The sequence below is a fragment of the Monodelphis domestica genome, chromosome 1 (genome assembly GCF_027887165.1).
Source record: "Monodelphis domestica isolate mMonDom1 chromosome 1, mMonDom1.pri, whole genome shotgun sequence".
Classification (NCBI taxonomy): Eukaryota; Metazoa; Chordata; class Mammalia; order Didelphimorphia; family Didelphidae; genus Monodelphis; species Monodelphis domestica.
The window spans coordinates 482,086,930-482,104,865 of record NC_077227.1 but is presented as its reverse complement, the minus strand read 5'-3'; the positions used below and the strand labels follow the sequence as shown (position 1 = coordinate 482,104,865).

General features: G+C 43.6%; 1 protein-coding gene across 4 annotated transcripts in view; it reads left to right on the top strand.

Annotated features, from left to right (window-relative positions):
* The window catches only part of COL20A1 (collagen type XX alpha 1 chain), a 127,450-nt gene extending 109,717 nt beyond the window's left edge, over positions 1-17,733 (top strand). For 2 of the 4 annotated variants that reach the window (XM_056812838.1, XM_056812841.1), the window contains 11 exons: positions 2,467-2,562; positions 2,721-2,774; positions 2,956-3,009; positions 3,182-3,235; positions 7,226-7,297; positions 9,366-9,401; positions 9,968-10,034; positions 11,560-11,748; positions 14,608-14,736; positions 15,433-15,588; positions 16,855-17,733. In XM_056812838.1, the coding sequence (XP_056668816.1) occupies positions 2,467-2,562; positions 2,721-2,774; positions 2,956-3,009; positions 3,182-3,235; positions 7,226-7,297; positions 9,366-9,401; positions 9,968-10,034; positions 11,560-11,748; positions 14,608-14,736; positions 15,433-15,588; positions 16,855-16,874 (927 nt within the window). In that variant the 3' untranslated portion in view covers positions 16,875-17,733. Of the gene's footprint in view, positions 1-2,466; positions 2,563-2,720; positions 2,775-2,955; positions 3,010-3,181; positions 3,236-7,225; positions 7,298-9,365; positions 9,402-9,967; positions 10,035-11,559; positions 11,749-14,607; positions 14,737-15,432; positions 15,589-16,854 lie in introns of those variants that run through there. The other 2 variants (XM_056812840.1, XR_008915410.1) reach the window with 2 other exon arrangements.
* The last annotated feature ends 203 nt before the right edge of the window (positions 17,734-17,936 follow it).

Below are 17,936 nucleotides of genomic sequence, written 5' to 3'. Positions count from 1 at the left end.
CCCTCTCCCCCTCCCCCCCCTTGGTTTTCCCTTCTCCCTACCCTTGTTGGGTAAGATAGAATTCAAGATCCCAATGGATCTGGATGTTTTTCCCTCTCAGAGTTGATTTCCCTGAGATTAAGGTTTAAGTAAAAAACCCTCTCTTCCTCTCTTCTTATAGGAGTTTTCTTCCCCTCCCCTTCCCATGTGAATCTTTGTGTGAGAAAGATTATTCTATTTGGTCTTTCTTTACCCCCTATTTATACATTACATTTTCCCCACATATTAGTATATACATAGATTGATATAAATGTAGTCCTTATAGAAGAGAGTTTGAGTAAAAGAAGAAGATAACATTTTCCCCCTTTCCTTAATATTTACCTTTTCCGGTATTCCTTGCTCTTTGTTTTTTGGTATCAAACTTTCCACAGAGCTCTGGTCTTTTCTTTGCAAAAAGTTGGAAGTCTTCTATTTTGTTGAATGCCCATACTTTCCCTTGGAAGTATATAGTCAGTTTTGCTGGGTAGCTGATTCTTGGTTGGAGACCCAGCTCTCTTGCCTTTCTGAAGATCATGTTCCATGCCTTACGATCATTCAGAGTAGAACTTGCAAGGTCTTGTGTGACCCTGATTGGCATTCCTTTATATCTAAATTGTCTTTTTCTGGCTTCCTGTAGGATTTTTTCTTTTGTTTGATAGCTTTGGAATTTGGCAATTACATTCCTGGGAGTTGTCTTTTGGGGGTTTAGTGTAGAAGGTGTTCTGTGAGCTCTGTCAGTGGCTGTATTGCCCCCTTGTTCTAGAATCTCTGGACAATTTTCTTTGATTATATCTTGTATCACAATGTCGAGTTTGGTGTTTATTTCTGGCTTTTCTGGAAGTCCAATTATTCTTAAATTATCTCTTCTCCCTCTATTTTCCAGATCTGTCACCTTGTTGGTGAGATATTTTATGTTCTCTTCTAATTTCTTGGTATTTTGGCTTTGCTTTATTAATTCTTGCTCTTTTACACGATCGTTGTCTTCCAGCTGCCTGATTCTGGCCTTTAAAGCCTGGTTTTCCTTTTCACTTTGGTCAAACTGGTTTTGTAGATGCGTGAATTTCTTTTGCATTATTTCCCACTTTTCCTCCCAGAAGGCTTCCATCTTTTTGGTCATTTCTGATTCAAATTCTTCATGTGTTTGTGGAGAGTTTCCATTTCCTTTGGAAGGTTTCGGAGCATTTTCTTGTGCATCATCTTCTATCTCCTCTGTATTTTGTATTTTGGTTCCATAGAATGTGTCCAAAGTCGCCCCTTTCTTCTTATTTTTCTTGGGATTTTGGGGCTTCTGTGCTTCTGTGGAGTTTGCCATCTCTGAATGGGGAGGACTAGATTTTCTTATCTCTGTCTGGTGTTCAGAGGCTTTAGTCCTGGGCAGATTGTCGGTTCTATGAGCTTTCCCTGGGTTAAATTGAGTATGCCTTCCGGCAATGACTTTCACTGGAACTGGAATGGAAGGGTCGGACCAGGGGGCCACACTCTCCCCCGGCTCTATCTGCTTCCCTGCTGCTAAGGTGCCCCTTCGACTGGACTGGGTCAGGTTGCTTTCCGGAAGTTGCCTTCAGAATAGCTGGCTGTGAGGCTGTTTTGTTGGCCCTGAGGGTTGCTGTTGTTTCAGACGACCCTGCTCTCTGCGGGGGAAGGAGTCTCCGCTTCCCGGAGCTCCGAGGGCAGTGACTTTCACTGAGACTTGGATAGCAGGATCCAGCTGTTGAGGCTGTCTTGCCCACCCTGAAGGTTGCTGTTGTTTTAGACTACCCTGCTCTCTGAGGGGGGCGGGGCCGCGGCTTCCCGGAGCCTTGGACTCTGCACTCCTACCCCTTAGGTCCGAGTGATCTCGGGTTCTGGCTTTTGAGGGGAGCCGTACCTTTTGATCCAGGTCCAGGTCCAGGAGGAGGATTCCCAGGGTCTATGCTGTTGATCATTTTGAATTTCGGCGCCTTAGGAGCTTATAGTTTGAGATCGGTTGGGAAGGGTTTTCCGGAGATCTGAACTTTAGCTTTCTCTAAGCCGCCATCTTAACCGGAAGTCCCCAATGGGCTTTGAGACAGGGTTATGCCCATTTTACAGATGAGAAAACTGAAGCAAATGGGTTAGATGACTTCCCCAGGGTTGCATAGCAACAAGTATCTGAGGTCCTATTTGAACTCAGGTCTTCTCAACTCCAGGCCTGGCACTTTGTCCAATGCCTCACCTAGCTTCTCTTTGGTGAAGAGCATGAAATTTGTATTTAGCTTCCTTCCATGAGGATCATGTTTTAGCTGGAGGAGAAGGTTCCCTTTGGATTGTGATAGAATTTAAAGTCAATTGTAGATTGTAGAAGATTTTGAAATACCTAACTGAAGAGTTTTGGCTTTGATTGTGTCACAAAGTAGAGGCTTTTGGGGTCTATTGTAGAATTGGTGAGAAAGGATGTGACTTCACCTTTCATCTCCTCTCTGTCCTCAGGGAGAGCCAGGTCCACCTGGACAGACTGGACCAGAGGGCCCTGGAGGCCAGCAGGGGTCGCCAGGGACTCAAGGTCTCACTGTTCAGGGACCTGTGGTAGGTAATAATACTTCCTCCCCCCCACCCCTGCCTGAGCCCATTACGCAGCCATCGATGTGTTCCTTTCCTATTTTCCAATTTCTTGACTATTTATGCACACAAAATCTATCAAGGGCAATTGTAGGAAAGAATCCTATTGTTTTGTTCCTATACAGGGTCCCCCAGGGCTCAAAGGTGAGAAAGGGGACATTGGACATCCAGGCCTACAGGTACTATGTGCAGAATGGATGCATCATCTGGGAATTGGGCTAGGGATGATGGGAACCTTCCTTACTACCTAGAAATATATTTCCCAGAAAGTCTAGGAACTTTGGATCATTTGATTCTTAGAGAGTCCAGAGACTGACCCTTCTTCCTCTACACTCATATTCTGAGGGTTTCTTCCCACAGGGCCACCCTGGCCACCAAGGGCCCCCTGGGAGACATGGCCTCCAAGGTCCAAAGGTAAAAATGCTTTTAACATATTGATTGGTGCCTCAGAGACAGTAAACCAGAAAGTGAAGTGTCAGAGTGTGTGTTGTGTGTTATATAAGTGTGTGTGTCTGCAGACTTGTCCTGACTCCTCCCCACCCCTCAATTTCAGACCTAATCCTTATATCCTGATTTTTATTTCTAGGGAATGAGGGGATTTGAAGGTACAGCTGGCTTTCCAGGACCTCCTGGCCCAAGGGTAAGACAAAAGGCCTGAGTCTCCCTCTTCTTTTCTTTCCCTTCCTCTTCTTTGTCTATTTCCCTTTCCCTGCTGCTCCCCTTCCCTTCTTCCCTTTCTCCCTTTTTCTTTTCCCTCTTCTCCTTTCCCTTATCCTTTTCTTGCCCTCCCTGTTTTCCCCTTCTTCTTCTTCCCTCTACATCCTTCCCTTCCCCTTTTCTTTTTCCTAGTCCCCTTCTCTCACTCCTTCAAACTTTCCTTTTTCCTTTTTCCCATTATCTTCCATCCCTCCCTTCCCCCTTTCTTTTTCCCATTCCCCTTTTCTCACTTCTTCATCCTTCCTTTTCCCCTTTCTTTTTTCCCATTCCCTTCTCTTACTCCTTCATCTCTCCCTTCCCCCATTTTTCCCCATCCCCTTCTCTCACTCCTTCTCCATCCCTCCCTTCCCCCTTTATTTCCCCCTATCCTTCCTCTTCCTGTTTCCTTTTCTCTCTCTCCTTCCCCTTTCTGTTTCAATTCCTCTGCATCTTTTCATCTCTCTCCTTCCCTGTACACATAGAGGCAGAATGTAGAGGGGAGGAGGTAGAGGAAAAAGAATAAAGATGAGAGCAGAAACTCCCTGGGGTCCTTGAGCCAAATGCCTCTCATGCTCCTGTCAGAAGGATCACAGCACTGGGGGAATGTGGAGATGAAATCCTGTTCAGTGAGTAACAGCCTGTCACTCTTCCATCTGGGGAACTTTGGTGGACAGGCTGTCAGTCTGTGGCCCCCAAACTCCAAATCTTCCAGCGATTTCCTTTCTCTATTGGATTTCTCTGGCTCCTTGCCTCCGGGATGCTGGGGGCACTGTGTGGGGAACTTTGAAACAAGAACAAAAGAATAAAACATTGGAACATCAGCAATGCCCCCAGGGTTAGCCCCATAGCTTCTCCAGCCCAGGATTTAGTCTTTTTTGGTGGGGAGGGGCCATGTGGTAGAGGATTTCAGGAAAGGAGGGGTCACCATCTTCCATGATGTCATCCTCACTTTTAATTTCCTGTAGCAACCTAAGCAATTTGGGGCCTTTAAAGACCTAATCAGAATTTTTGTTGCTGTTCATTATTAGGCAATTCACTAGCATTGAAGTAATTATTAGATGTTTCATGAGTACATGGGGCTTTGTGGGGAAGGGAGGAGCTAGAGGGGAGGAATGGTAGGAAGAGCACAGAAAAATAATAAGAGGAGGGAGCAACCATTATATAGGGCCTGATGAATTAGTTCAACCATTATTTCCAATGCCTACTTGGTGCCTACTTGGCTATACTATGGGAGAGAGTGTAGGAGTAAATATGGCTCTCATCCTTAGGGAACTCATAAGCTCTCTAGCTTAGGGGGAAGTGAGGAAGAGAAGACACAGGCAAATCCTGCCTTCAAGTCTCCCAGTGTGCTTGAGAATACAAGATTCTCCAACATGGAAGAGAATCATAATTCCAGATGTGAAAGGGACCAATGTGGGCTTCTAGTCCAATTGCCCTCATTTCACAGATAAATAAACTGAAATTCAGTGAGGTCCAGTGATTTATCCAAGGTCATATTGGTAGTAAGCATCAGATGTAGGATTTGAACTCAATCCCTCTGCTACAAGAGCTAATACTCTTTCTATTACATTATGTTTTTTCTCTTAATTAGTAAATAAGATGCATCAATGCTTTGGCAGATCCAAAACAGTGTGGATGCTGCTTCTGCAGTGAAAAGGGAATCTCTCCTCCATTTCTTTCTCATTTTCTATAATTCTTGTCCATGATTTCCCATGAATTCCATGTAGAAGACCAGACCAATGAACTGAAGTTTTTCCTCTTGTTCTTTTAATATCTAAGGAATGTAAAGGATAATTTTAGCGTTGTGACTTAAAATCTAAATTTAATTGGTCACCAGGGAAAATCCCAAATAATAAAATACCCAAGTCAGCTGGAAAGTTTATGGTGATTTAATTGATATAGTGTAGGAGATTAAGAAGAAGGAAGAAGGAAAAGGAGTAGGATTTCTCCTTCCTGGCTAGTATCTAGTACCAGGTGGGAAGATTAGGAGATCTAGAAAGTAAGGTTTTGGAGTGTGAAGGAGGAAGGAATCAGCCTGAACTCCAAAAGGGCTCAGCCAAGATGCCTGAACCTGAATCAGCTCAAGGGCAAACTCACCGCCAAACCCAGACAAATAACTACCACCACTCCAAGATGTTGGAATGCCTAGCATGCTGCCAGCCAGAGATGCCTCTCCAGGGAAAGATGGCGAAGAGAGCCAGTGACGTGCTTTATGTAGATGGTTTTACATCACTTTCCTGCATCTCATCTGTACCAATGATAGCTTAGTTTGACTTAGGACAGCCCAGGGGTCTGTCTGCTGTTTTCTACACATGTCAGTTGAAGGCCATTTTCTCAGATAATTAAATCTTTGAGTATGGAGCAGACATTCCTGACCTTGCTAAACAGAGAAGGGTGGAGAAATGTAGAGTTCCCAAGACTTGATCCTGTTAAACCAAGTATCTCCATTGTTACTTATCACGAAATAGCTAAATCAGATCTTCTAAAGTAAGGTCTGATTAGAGTGGAATAGTTTTTAAATTCACAGGGATACCATGGTACTTGTTACTTGTTGTTCAATCATTTCAGTAGTACCCAAATCTTTGTGACCCCATTTGGGGTTTTCTTGGCAAAAACATTGGTATGGTTTTCCTTTCCCTTCTCCTGTTCATTTTTCAGATGAGGAAACTGAGGCAAATAGGATTAAGTGACTTGCCCAGGGTCACACAAATAGTAAGTGTCTGAGGCCAGATTTGAAATTGGGCCTTCCTGACTCCTGACATAGTTCTCTGTCCACTGGGACACCCAACTGCCCTATGGTACAGTGGTATTTAAGAGCTAGCAATTTTATAGTGCTTTGAAGTTTGCAATGCACTTTACATATTCATTGCTCTTCCTAACAACCTGTGAGATAGGTGCTATTAGTATCCCCAATTTACATAGGAGAACCTGAGTAATTTGCCAAGGGTCACAAAGCTAACAAGTGTCTGAGGTAAGATGTGAATTGAGGTTTCCTGATTCTAAGTCCTATGTTTTACCACTTCAGAACCTACTTTCCCCCAATAGTTGAGGTGACCCCTTGCCATCTTCCATTCCTGCTTCATAATCTCTCCACACCTCTTTTTAAAACATGACTAACCTTGATTTCACGTCACTGTGGAACAAAGATTGAGTTCTTTAGATCAGCAAACCTTCATGAAAGAGGTCAGAATGGAATCAGGCTTTGAATAATGGATAGATTTGGAGAAAAGCAAAGCAGTTTAACTAGGTAGTGAAGAGGATAGAGCTCTAGACCTGACATCAGGAAGAATAGGGTTCAAATTTGGCCCAGTCACCTCCTAACTATATGCCCCTAACCATGTCTGTCTCAGTTCCCTCACATATAAAATGAGATGGAGAAGGAAATGGAAAACCACTCTAGTATCTTTGCCAAAAACTCTAAATGGGATCATGAAAAGTAGGACACGAATGAAATAAGTGAACAACAATTGGAAAGGTGGGGGAAAGCATCACAGGTAGGAAATGTAGCATAAGAAAAGGCATGTAGATGGTAATGAACATGGCATGGGTTTTCCATGATGTGGACCATGACCATGACCAACCTCCCTGCCCATATTACAGATGAAGAAACTCAGGTTGATATTCCAGGAATAGTGAAAAGACTGATTTGGTTGGAAGAGAAAGTTCACGTGAGAGAGCAGTCATAGATATGGTAGGGTTAGATTCCGGAGAGCCTTGAACATTATGCTACAAAGTCTAGACTCTGCACTACAGGCAGTGGGGAGTTCTTGTAAGTTCTTGAGCCAGAAAGGGGAACCCCATGCAAGACTGAAGTCCTGGGGAGTTACCTTGAACAGTGATCCCTAAAGGCACAGTGAATAGAGTGCTGGACTTGAAATCAAGGGGACTAGTCTTGTGTGTGTTGAGAAATTGTGATGTCTGTTGCCATTTGCAGGGCTTTCAAGGAATAGCTGGTGCCAGAGGCATCAATGGGGAGAAGGGCTCTCCTGGAGATGTGGGACCCACAGTAAGTATGGAGCATCTGAATCCCAAGGCTTCTCGGTAGGGGTAGGGGGCTGGGACTTGGGAAAATAGAATGGTGTGGATGTTATGGAAATTTCATGGATTTATCTCCCTTCATGGGTTGTAGAAAAGTGATATGTAATGTAACTTTTGGGAATGATATCCTATTTTTATGACCTAGGCTATTTCTCTCTAAAAGAATTTCTTTTTAAAGAAAAGCTTCAGCAGCACCCCACACTAAGATAGCTATTAGGAAAGCTTAGAATTGTCTGTATCAGATTTATTTAAAGAGGAACAGACCTGGATAGGCTGGGCTCTGGGTTCTTGGGTTTAGAGCAATGATCATATATCATCAAGACCCACTGTGGTTCTCTATCCATAGTTGGACATGGGGTGCCGGGAGGAAGGGGTCCTTGGCTTTGTCTCTTGAATTGGAAAGCTAGATGGTTCCCACTAAGTCCTTGTACCTTGCAGCAGTCCCCAATTACTCATGCTGTACATGCACCAGAGGCCCCTAGCTCTTGGAATAAGTGCCCAATGAGGAGGTGGCAGAGATTTTGCCTGGAGTCAGTATCTTGCCCAAATCTGGCAAAAAGCCACATGCATGACATTCCTCCTTCCCGAGGAGAGGACCTTTGGAGGCTTGCCTCTCTCTGGATGTCCTCAGGTGAGGCAGAGGGTAGTTTGCCACAAACTTGTGCCTAGGGGTTACTACAATCAGTGTGTCCTGCATCTGTGGTAGAGCTCTGAAACTGAGTACCCAGTGGGAGAAGCAAATGCCAGAATGTCAGCAGTGCCCCCAAGGCCCCTAAAGTTTTGTATTTTAACTGAGGGTGGGAGGGGGAAGGTGGCATCATGGGGAGTTAGGACAGGAGGGAGGGACCAGGAAAGAATGGAAGAGGTTGTGCTATGTTTCCCATCATCCTCTCTGAAGGTTGGGAATGTCAACAAAGACCCCTGAACATCCTTCATTACCAGCCCATTCACTCAATAGATATTTTTAAAGTGTCTGTCAGAGCCAAAGTCTTGAGGACAGAGTTCTAGAAAATTTGAAGATGAGACAGACGTGAATGTGCGTAAATTTTATTGCAAGCCATTTTTATTTCCAGCCTGTGCAACACTGAGGCACTGAGTCCCTAAATTGACTCTCATCTACTTGAAGTAGGACAGCTTTTTATTTGTCCTAAATTTATTTCTTTTAGATTCAGAGATTCCCCTCTTTTTATTCTATGGAAGTGAAGACACAGGACTAGGCTTTTACTCTTTTATACCCTCTTTAGGTCTCTGTCCTTCCACTTTGAAAAGGCTCATCATCTTTTCCTCATTCTCTTTGCCTGTATTCTCCAAAAAGAAAATCCAGCTATTTTCTGCCAATCCAAGCATTTCCTAAAAATTTGAATTAGGCCAGAAGACTGATTTACTCAGGCCAAGGCTAGGGCAATAGCTTGAATGAGCATACTGCATTTTGTACCCCAAACTTTTCTCTAGGTATCAATGTACCTTTCCTCAAATCTTTACCCACATCCATGCAGTCCACATCCAAACACAAAGCACAGTGGATTTCATTTTCCCAGCTTCTCCCTGTGTATTTACACACTCACAAGCAAACGCAGGAATACTTATGTGCCATACTTACATTCTCCAAGCCTTTTGCTGTGTGTGTGCTTTTGCCTGAATACATTCTCATTCTCATTCTGTCTCTCACTGTCTCTTTCTCTGTCTATCTGTCTGTGTGTGTTGGTCTATCTCTATCTCTCTCTCCCCATTTCTACTCAGGAAGCATTAGACTGAAACTAGAAAGACAGGGGAACAGCAAGCCCTGGGTAGGTAAAGGGTGCCAGGATAAGGGGCTTTCAGGAGGGGGCTTTTCCATCCTCTAAAAAGTAAGAACTTAGGGCACAAAGAATGCCTCTGTGCTAGATGGGGCCACAGGATCATAGGTGCAGTCATCGTGAGTGAGATTCAGACCCCAGACACTCTCAGCTGAGTTTTCCTCTTGATTCCTTCCAGATCCCTGAGAATTTTGAAAATTTTGATAATGATAATAAAGGCTTTCTTCCCGTCCTGTTTAGGGACTTCCTGGGCCCAAAGGAGAACGAGGAGAAAAGGTGAGACCTTTTGCTGTCCTGTTCCATTTCTGATCAGCAATCCTGACAAAGACTATGCCTGCCTTACAATCCAGATTTTGTGTTTCTTGCCAGTTCTCAAGGCATGTGGAATCATGCAATGTCAGTTATATTAGTCATAGCAGCAACGACAATAATAATAAAGCACTTTACGGTTTACAGAGTAATTTAGAATATAGCTTACAGTTTCCAAAGCATATTACATACATCATCTTGTTCATGCCTACCACATACCAAAGGCCTATAAGATGTCCTCATCCCCATTTTATAGATGAGCAGCATAGATGATCCCAGAAAAGGAAAAGGATAAAAGCTTAAACTTTTTTGGTTTCATGTTGCTGCTCCCCCCAGACTCCTATATGTGAAGAATATACCTTGTAATAGAAAGGTAGTTATCTGATCATTATTGCTATTCCTAATACAGTCTGTAGCACTACCCATTTAAAACTTTAATGGCTCACTAACTGAGCCGAAATTTCCAATTCTCTGCAGATTAAATTCTTATCGTATTGTTATGCTGTACAGAAATAATGATGTTTGCTTCTTAGGGAGAACCTCAGTCCCTTGCAACCATTTACCAGTTGGTCAGCCAGGCTTGTGAGCAGTTGATTCAGAGTAAGTAATAATAACAAAACAACTAAGAGTCATCTTCATATCTTGATTGAAGTTTTACAAAGTCCTTGCATGATCTTATTTGATTCTCCAACAACTCTGTGATGTAGATGCTATTATTATCCACATTTTACATATTGGGAAACTGAGATTGAGAAGTTAAACCATTTGCCCAGGGTCATTCATGTAGCCTCCCGGCCTGCGAGAGGCTGCAAGGGTGAGAAGATAGAGATAGAGTAGAAGTTTTAGATCCCGCGAAGGGCGTGAACGAGCCGACTTTAGAGATGTGAATAATTGAGTCAGTAGACAATTATTATTTTTAAGAGCCACAGCCGCTCCGACCACTGGGTGTTATTATCCAGGCTATCCCACCCAATGATCTCAATTTAACACTACACTGGTCAGAGGATAATGCTAGCTCAGATGGAAAGGAGATCAGAAACTACAGGAGGTAGATAATGCTAGGTAGCATTAGGAGAAAGAGAGAGAGGAAGTAAGGCAGGCCTGGCCTAAAGACCAGGCCTTAGTGAGAAAGATAGAGAGGAGAGAGACAGGGGAGAAGATGTTCCTTCAAACCTGTGGATGTCCTCCAAGTGGGCGGAGCTGACTGCGGCTCGTTTATTTATAATCTTGACAGCTCAATACATATTGAACAGTTATATGATACCTCAATACATATGGATGAGTTACCTGGGGTATTCCCATTGGATAATGCAACTTATGACAAGGTGAAGGTGGGGTTATTATCCCCGGGAGAGTGAGACAAAGGAAAGCAAGGTTTCGCGCCTAAACTTCAGCCACGCTGGGAATAAAATTTATTGCCATGCACAGGATGGCCATGTGCTCACTCACAATCCTTGTCTCCCCATAATGCCTATGGGCTGGGCTGCTACAATTCATCTAGTAATTTGCACCCATTTGGAGACCTTCTTCTCAATATTCCAAATGATTAGGGACTAGCTAGGGCAGTGACTCTTTCCTTTTGAAAGTTAGACTATTTGAACAAGTGGGACCTGAAACCTTCTCCTACCCAGGCTAAGAGGATAGAAAAACGCCTGAAATGAAACCCTATGAGGCTCCTCTTCTTCATGACCTGTGCCCTGATCTTCCTGCCTCATAGCATCCTACTTAATTAGCCGCCCAAGCCAGAGTCAAATCTTTGTCCAATTCTCAACACATTATATAACACCTTCCTCCAAAGAAATAAAACACTTTCCCTATCTGTGGTAGCAAACATATGGCAACAGGATTCATAGATAATTATTCTCATATGTGGGGAAACTGAGGCCCAGAAGAATTTGAGTGATTTGTTTATAGTGGTAGGTAGAAGAAGAACTGAGAGGTCCCAATTATCATCCCTCCTCCCTCATTCCTAGATATTCCTACTCTGTAGCCTTGTTCCTTTGGCCATACTGATCTATTTCCTCCCTAATAGATTTCTCTGGAACCCTTGTCTACAGGCTCTCTTTCTTCTAGTCCTCTCTAAAGAACAAAAGTAATCAAATGCCTTTCTCTTTTCCTTCCCTAGCTCATGTGTTGAAATTTGATCCATATCTTCATGAGAATACCAGGCCCCCAGTACCTGTCTGGGAGGAGGATGTAAAGCCAGGCAAGCCAGGCTTACCTGGTCTTCCTAATCTTCCTGGCCAGAAGGGAGACAGAGGGAAGGATGGATTCCCTGGAGAACGTGGGAGAGAGAGTTACCCAGGAGAAATAGGTATTTTGGCTTGCATATTCTTTATAGAAGAGGTCAGAGAGTTTATGGCTTATTTATCTGCTCAGAGGATTTAGGACCTGATTTGGGTGGAAATTATGGAAGTCAAATCTGCTTATGAGAGGTAAAACTTACTAGTCCATGAGTGTAATGGGCTGTCTTAGTGGGTAAGTGGATTATCTTTTACTAAAAGTTTCTGAACAAAGACTGGATGACCACTGATTTTGCCCATTGGATTATATTATTCTTGATGTTCCTTCACCTCTGTGACTGAGTGATAGACACTGTCCTGAGCACTAGGATCTTCAGGATACCAGGATGGAATGGGACATGGTGGGACTTCTTTCCCTGGGAATATTCAAGAAAGAAAAGTAATGGAATATTAGAGCAAGAGGGTACTTCAAGATCATCAAAACTAGACATCCTGTTTTGCAGCAGAAGAAATTGACCTAGAGAAGGAACTTATCCAAGGCCACACAATTTATTGGTAGCAGAGATTAAGCATCTTCTTTTTTTTTTTTAAACCCTTACCTTTTGTCTTGGCGTCAATACTGTGTATTGGCTCCAAGGCAGAAGAGTGGTAAGGGCTAGGCAATGGGGGTCAAGTGACTTGCCCAGGGTCACACAGCTAGGAAGTGGCTGAGGCCAGATTTGAACCTAGGACCTCCCATCTCTAGGCCTGGTTCTCAATCCACTGAGCTACCCAGCTGCCCCCAGATTAAGCATCTTCTAAGAACCATTTTAGTGCACTTTCTCTACCACCCTGTGCCAAGTTGCCTTTTACTCAGCCCTGACTGAATAATGGAAAGGAGTGGGGATGGGGGTGTGTGTGGACATTTTGATGGGGAAAGAAAGATTATAGGAGAATCTGAATCTTCCTGCCAGTGATTCTCCTCGACCAAGTCTTCACTAGCCCTAGAGCTAGTAACTTTGATAGACAGGGATGCCCCTGCCCTGGACCAATGCAGAAATTTTCACTTCTGGCTGCTATATCCCCCCAATCAGCTTGTTGCATGGTAGCCCTCCAGAGAGCCAAGTCCCCCTGTTACTCTGGGCCAGACCTTGGAAGCAGCTGCATTTCTGGGAGGAGGGAGGAGAGAGGGGGCCCCATCAAGGAGGTTTGGAGGAGATGACCTTGGCAGGTGTCCGTCCTCCTGATTGGCTAGTGGCCACAGCAGCCAGCTTTCAATGCAGACGGAGGGTCGGAGATCAGATGCTGAGATGGATAGAGATGCCAATTCCAAGAGACACAAGCAATGAGATTAGTTAGGACTGGAAACCTCACAGGGGCTGGGGAGAGGGAAAACAAAGAAGACAAGAAAAAAGGTATAAAGCCATCCAAGGACAGACTTTGCATCTGAATATCTTTCTATATGATTATTTGCAGGGAAGGCTGTTATTTTTTTCTCTCCCTCTGTCTTGTGCAGGAGTCCAGGTCTGTAGTTTAATTGGCAGGATTCAGCTTAGACATCACAGGACAACTAGGATCTGTCACCATCCCTGGGGAAAGACACTGTTACACTATTCTGCCTTTTTTCTACTTGCACTCTCACCTTGGGCCTCTTTATCTTGCACCCCCACTTCTCCTAGCTGTTCTTCCCTGATCCTGAAAAAACAGCTGGCATTAGGCAGCTGCCTATAGCAAAGGTAGGAAAAGGCAGCAACCCCCTCAATCCTGATGCTCATTACTGGCAGAGTCTGGGGGTGGGGAGAGGAAGCCCTGAGTCAGGTAGAGATCAATGCAGTGAATGGTGTTTGATCAAGAACTGAGATGACTATAGACCCTAGGGGACTTGCATCCCTGTCATTAGCTTACCATTAAAAAGCCAAATGAGGCTGAGGCTAGCTAGAACAGAGCAAGGTGCCCCTCTCACTTTAAGAAAACTCAGTGGCCCAAAATTTGAAGTCATATAACAGCTCAGCAAGAAAATAATTATTAGATTTATAAAATTATTCACTGCAAGATTCCCCTGGTGTATATGCAATAGGATTTAATTACACAAATTAGATTTCCACAGCCTTTAAGCAGTGAGTTGGTAAACCTGTATGTTCAGGGCAGACACATATTTTTATAAACGAATCTCTTCCTATCAGCCATATGACCTCTACATCTGTGTCTTTCAGGCTTTTTTTTGTAACTGGAGCTGAGAAGTTTGGATGACTGGGCTAAAGGCCAAGATGGTATTTTTGGCCAATGAGTCCAAAGTTTTTTGAAAAAGTCCTAACTTTCTCAAAATCTCTCTGATGGATGTTCTCAGCATTGGGGAGTGGGCTGCAGTCTTCTCTCTCTCTCTCTCTCTCTCTCTATTTCTCTCTCTCTCTCTCTCTCTCTCTCTCTCTCTCTCTCTCTCTCTCTCTCTCTCTCTCTCTCTCTCTCTCTCTCTCTCTCTCTCTCTCTCTCTCTCTCCTCTCAGATGCAGGCAGAGAGTATAAGCCTCAGAGAGACTTCTGAGCACCCAGCCTCCCAACCATATCCAGCAGCTTTAGTGAAAGTCAGTTTCAATGCAGATAGGTATCCTTGGGCAACTTGCTACTCTCTGGTCTCAGCCATTCACAGAATCCCACTTTTATCTCACTAAATAGACCATAAGCTCCCTAACAGTAGAATCTGTGATTCTCCTTGTTAGACCTGAAGGTCCCTGAGGAAAATATGTATGCCTCCTTACCTCACTTCCTTGTCCTTGGGGCCTCTTGGACATAAGTGGCTCTCATTTCAGACTACTATTTCATTGAGAGTGTGGGCCATGTCTCTCCCAATAGATCAAAGAGTCTTTAGAGTGGGGGCTCTTTCTGGGGTGGGAGTGAAGGAAGAAAATCTCTAGCACAGGTTTCTGAATGCACTAAAAACAAAATTCTTCCTAGGTGGCCTGGGAGCCAAAAAGCAGAACAACAACCCTGGTCTATCACTACAAGGATCTCCAGGACCCCATGGAAGGAACGGTGAAAATGCTTCTCCCCTGGGACCATTAACATGGCAGGCTCCTGAAGCAGGTAGGCAGCTCAGAGGTTAGAGAGCCAGACCTGGAGAAAGGAGGTTCTGGATTCAATCTGGCTTCATGCATTTCCTAGCTTTGTGACCTTGCACAAGTCACTTATTACCCAATTACCCAGCCCTTAGCACTCTTCTGCCTTGGAACAGATATTTACTATCAATTCTAAGATGGAAAATCAAGAGATTTAAAGGTTTTTTTTTTTGTTGTTGTTTTTTTAATGGCAGACTCCTTCAGTAGCCATTAGGAGCATACAGCCACAGCTAGCTTACATTTATACTGCATTTTTCTCTTCCTCTGCTCTCTCTCCCAACCCAACAGTTGTCTGGCTCACACTGATCCCTGGCCTCACCAACCCTCACTACATCCTCTAAGCTACATCTCTGATCTCATTCTCCTGCAGAAAACCTTCCCAGATTGACCTGGAAAGGGTTTCATATTACTCTTATTTAATTCAGATCTACATTTAAATATGCCAGGATTCAGCTTGTTCTCTGTCCTACCATCTCTGCAGTCAAGTCATCAATACAGAGATATAAGCTGTATCACCTGTTTTTTTCTGGCTCTCATTGACTACCGGTCGAGTGCTAAACAGTGCCAAACACCTCATGAACACGCAGCAAATTAAAGAGCTTAGTCTGTTGATGAATGAATGAACCAATGCATTTCTGAGCTTTCTGGCACTACTTTATTCCAGGTCAAATGGGGGAAGATCTGCTGGGAAAACTGGGAGCTCAGGATTCTCCAGGACCAGATGACCCCTCGAGGTTTTCAGGGATTGCAGCCCAGGTCAGAAAGTCTGGCCCCTCTGGGGACTGTGAACCCTCAGGTTGTCACCTGGACAGTCCTACAGGTGAGTTTCATCAGCTGCTTGGCAGCGTGGAGACTAAATATTTCAGTCTCTGGTTTTTCTCCTTTGGTATCCCCAACCTTCGCCTATTGTCTAGCAATCCCCATCCATGCTGAAGCAACTTGTCTTTTTCGAACTTTTAAGTTGGCTGCCCAGGGAGTGTGCCTGGCTGGTAAATCTAGCAGAACCTGTTGAGCTGGCCAGCCTTTGGTCATCTGCTATCTACTCAACTTCTCTTCTGCTAACAAAGACTATTGAGAAAGCTGTTGGCTGATTTTCCAAGAAGAAAGTATCTTGGGGGAGATTAAAGAGAGCCCCTATAATTTCCAAGACTAGTCAGCTTTACAGAAAAAGAATAGTAGGAAAAAGTCAGAAGGAGACATTAACTACTCTTTGTATAAACTGTTTAGTCATAAGACTTGTTATAATTAAGCTTCTAACACTTTCTAGTTGTGTGACCCTAAACAAGTTATTTTACCTCTCTGTGCTTTGGTTCCCTCCTCTGCAAAATAAAGATAATATTGTACTGCTTACTTCTTAAGGCTACTGTGAAGAAATGTTTTGTATACTTTAAAGAAAGGTACTATTGCATACTGGAAAAAGTGAAGCTAGATTCAAATCCTGGCTCTTTGTTACATACAATATTGTTAGCTGTGTAACTTTATCCTGTGCCCCATTCCATAGAGGCCAATAAATAGCCAGGTAAGCATCCATCAGGAACACTGTGGCTTGGAGGCTGCCTCACAAAGAATGTGCAGGAGGCTGGAGCCAGGAGCACATATGATGCTTATGTGAATAGAAAAATATCATTATTATTATTATTCTCATTATTTCTATCTACTTCCTGCAGAAAGTTCCCCAGCTCTCTTCTCTTCCCTCATGATAAAAATGAGTCTCTTTATTCAAGGTCATTTAGTTCTCTGACAAACTGAGATGAGAAGATATTCCTTTTTTCCTTCTTTTCAGAGTTGGGGGTGACTATAACTACCACATACAATATTGCACTTGGGGTTCATCTGTTTTTTAGTTGTATTGACCTTTTATATACTCTTAGATTCTTTGTGATAAGGAATGACTCTAGAAAAAGGATAGGGAATGGAAAGGAAATATATATTGGGAATTATAGTTGATATAAGAACTAAAAAGATTAATAAACAATTTTCAGGAATTAGTAGGAAAAGCTATTGCAGGGAGATGGAATGATGCTCAGATCTACTGCTCCAATTTAGCACATCTGCCTATAATAATCCTGCTTTCTCTTGTTTCCAGATGTTGACTTGATCCCCTGATCCTGGCAGAAGGCTGAACCCTGAGCAGGTTCTCAGTGACCTATGAATTGGCTCCTGCTTGTTCCATCCACCTTTGTCCCTTCTCAGCTATGTAGGCCATTCCAGACTATACATTTTCCCCCATGGCTGTTTAATACATCTAGATGTATGGGTTATTTGATGGTTTGTTGGCAGTTGTTGTGGGGGAATCTGGAGAGGTTGGGAGAATGCGTCATGAGAAGCCTGCAAATGAAGGAAGGGTGGAGGGTACAGAACCATTATAATTATGTATAATATAATTATAACAAGAGAATGTTCCCCTTCTCCTTAGCCCTGGAGTTTTAAGTAGGGTTCCTAGTGCTAGTTACAGGAAAGGAGAAGGGGTTTGAGTAGAGAGAGCCCTGTTCCAGGTTTACCTATCATGACAGTCTTACAGCATTCCTGCAATTGTATCCTGCTTCTTTCTAGCCTGGGATCACCATCCCTTGTTCTTAAAGAGGGTCTTCAGAGCTCTGTCCTTAGCTTCCGTTGGCTCTGAGCGGGGCCTAATGCTCAGCCTCTGTTACTCAGCTAAGTTGAGTTTCAGCTACTTTCCTTTTGAAGGCCTTACTGCTTTGGGCCACATATCTTATGGCCAATAACATTAGCAGGGACCCATTGAAGTGGCTGGATGGTCAGAGGGTAAAGGAAGGAGCTAGAATACTTGGACAGCAGGAGTATGTGAGATTTTCATGGGATGTCAGAGCCCAGGAAGGGTGAGACCGGCAGGTTAAGCATCTTGATGTGTGTGATTGGTTTGTTTGGTTTCAGTGCTAGGTATAAACTTAAGGAACACTACGTGTAAAGAATTATATAAAAAAACCTATGTGATTTCAAGTCATCAAGGAAAGACTTTAATTTACACTTGATCTCTACCCAGAGTGCTATGTGACCACCGATGGCCCCATTTCTCTTCCACAACTGCTTTTATCAGCAGTCCTTTCCCCTCTTCCCTCTTGGAAGGTAACAACTTTTGTGATGGCCTTCAGCCTGGCCTGGGTACTTTTGGGGTGAATCCTCACATACCTGCTTTAAATAGAGAGG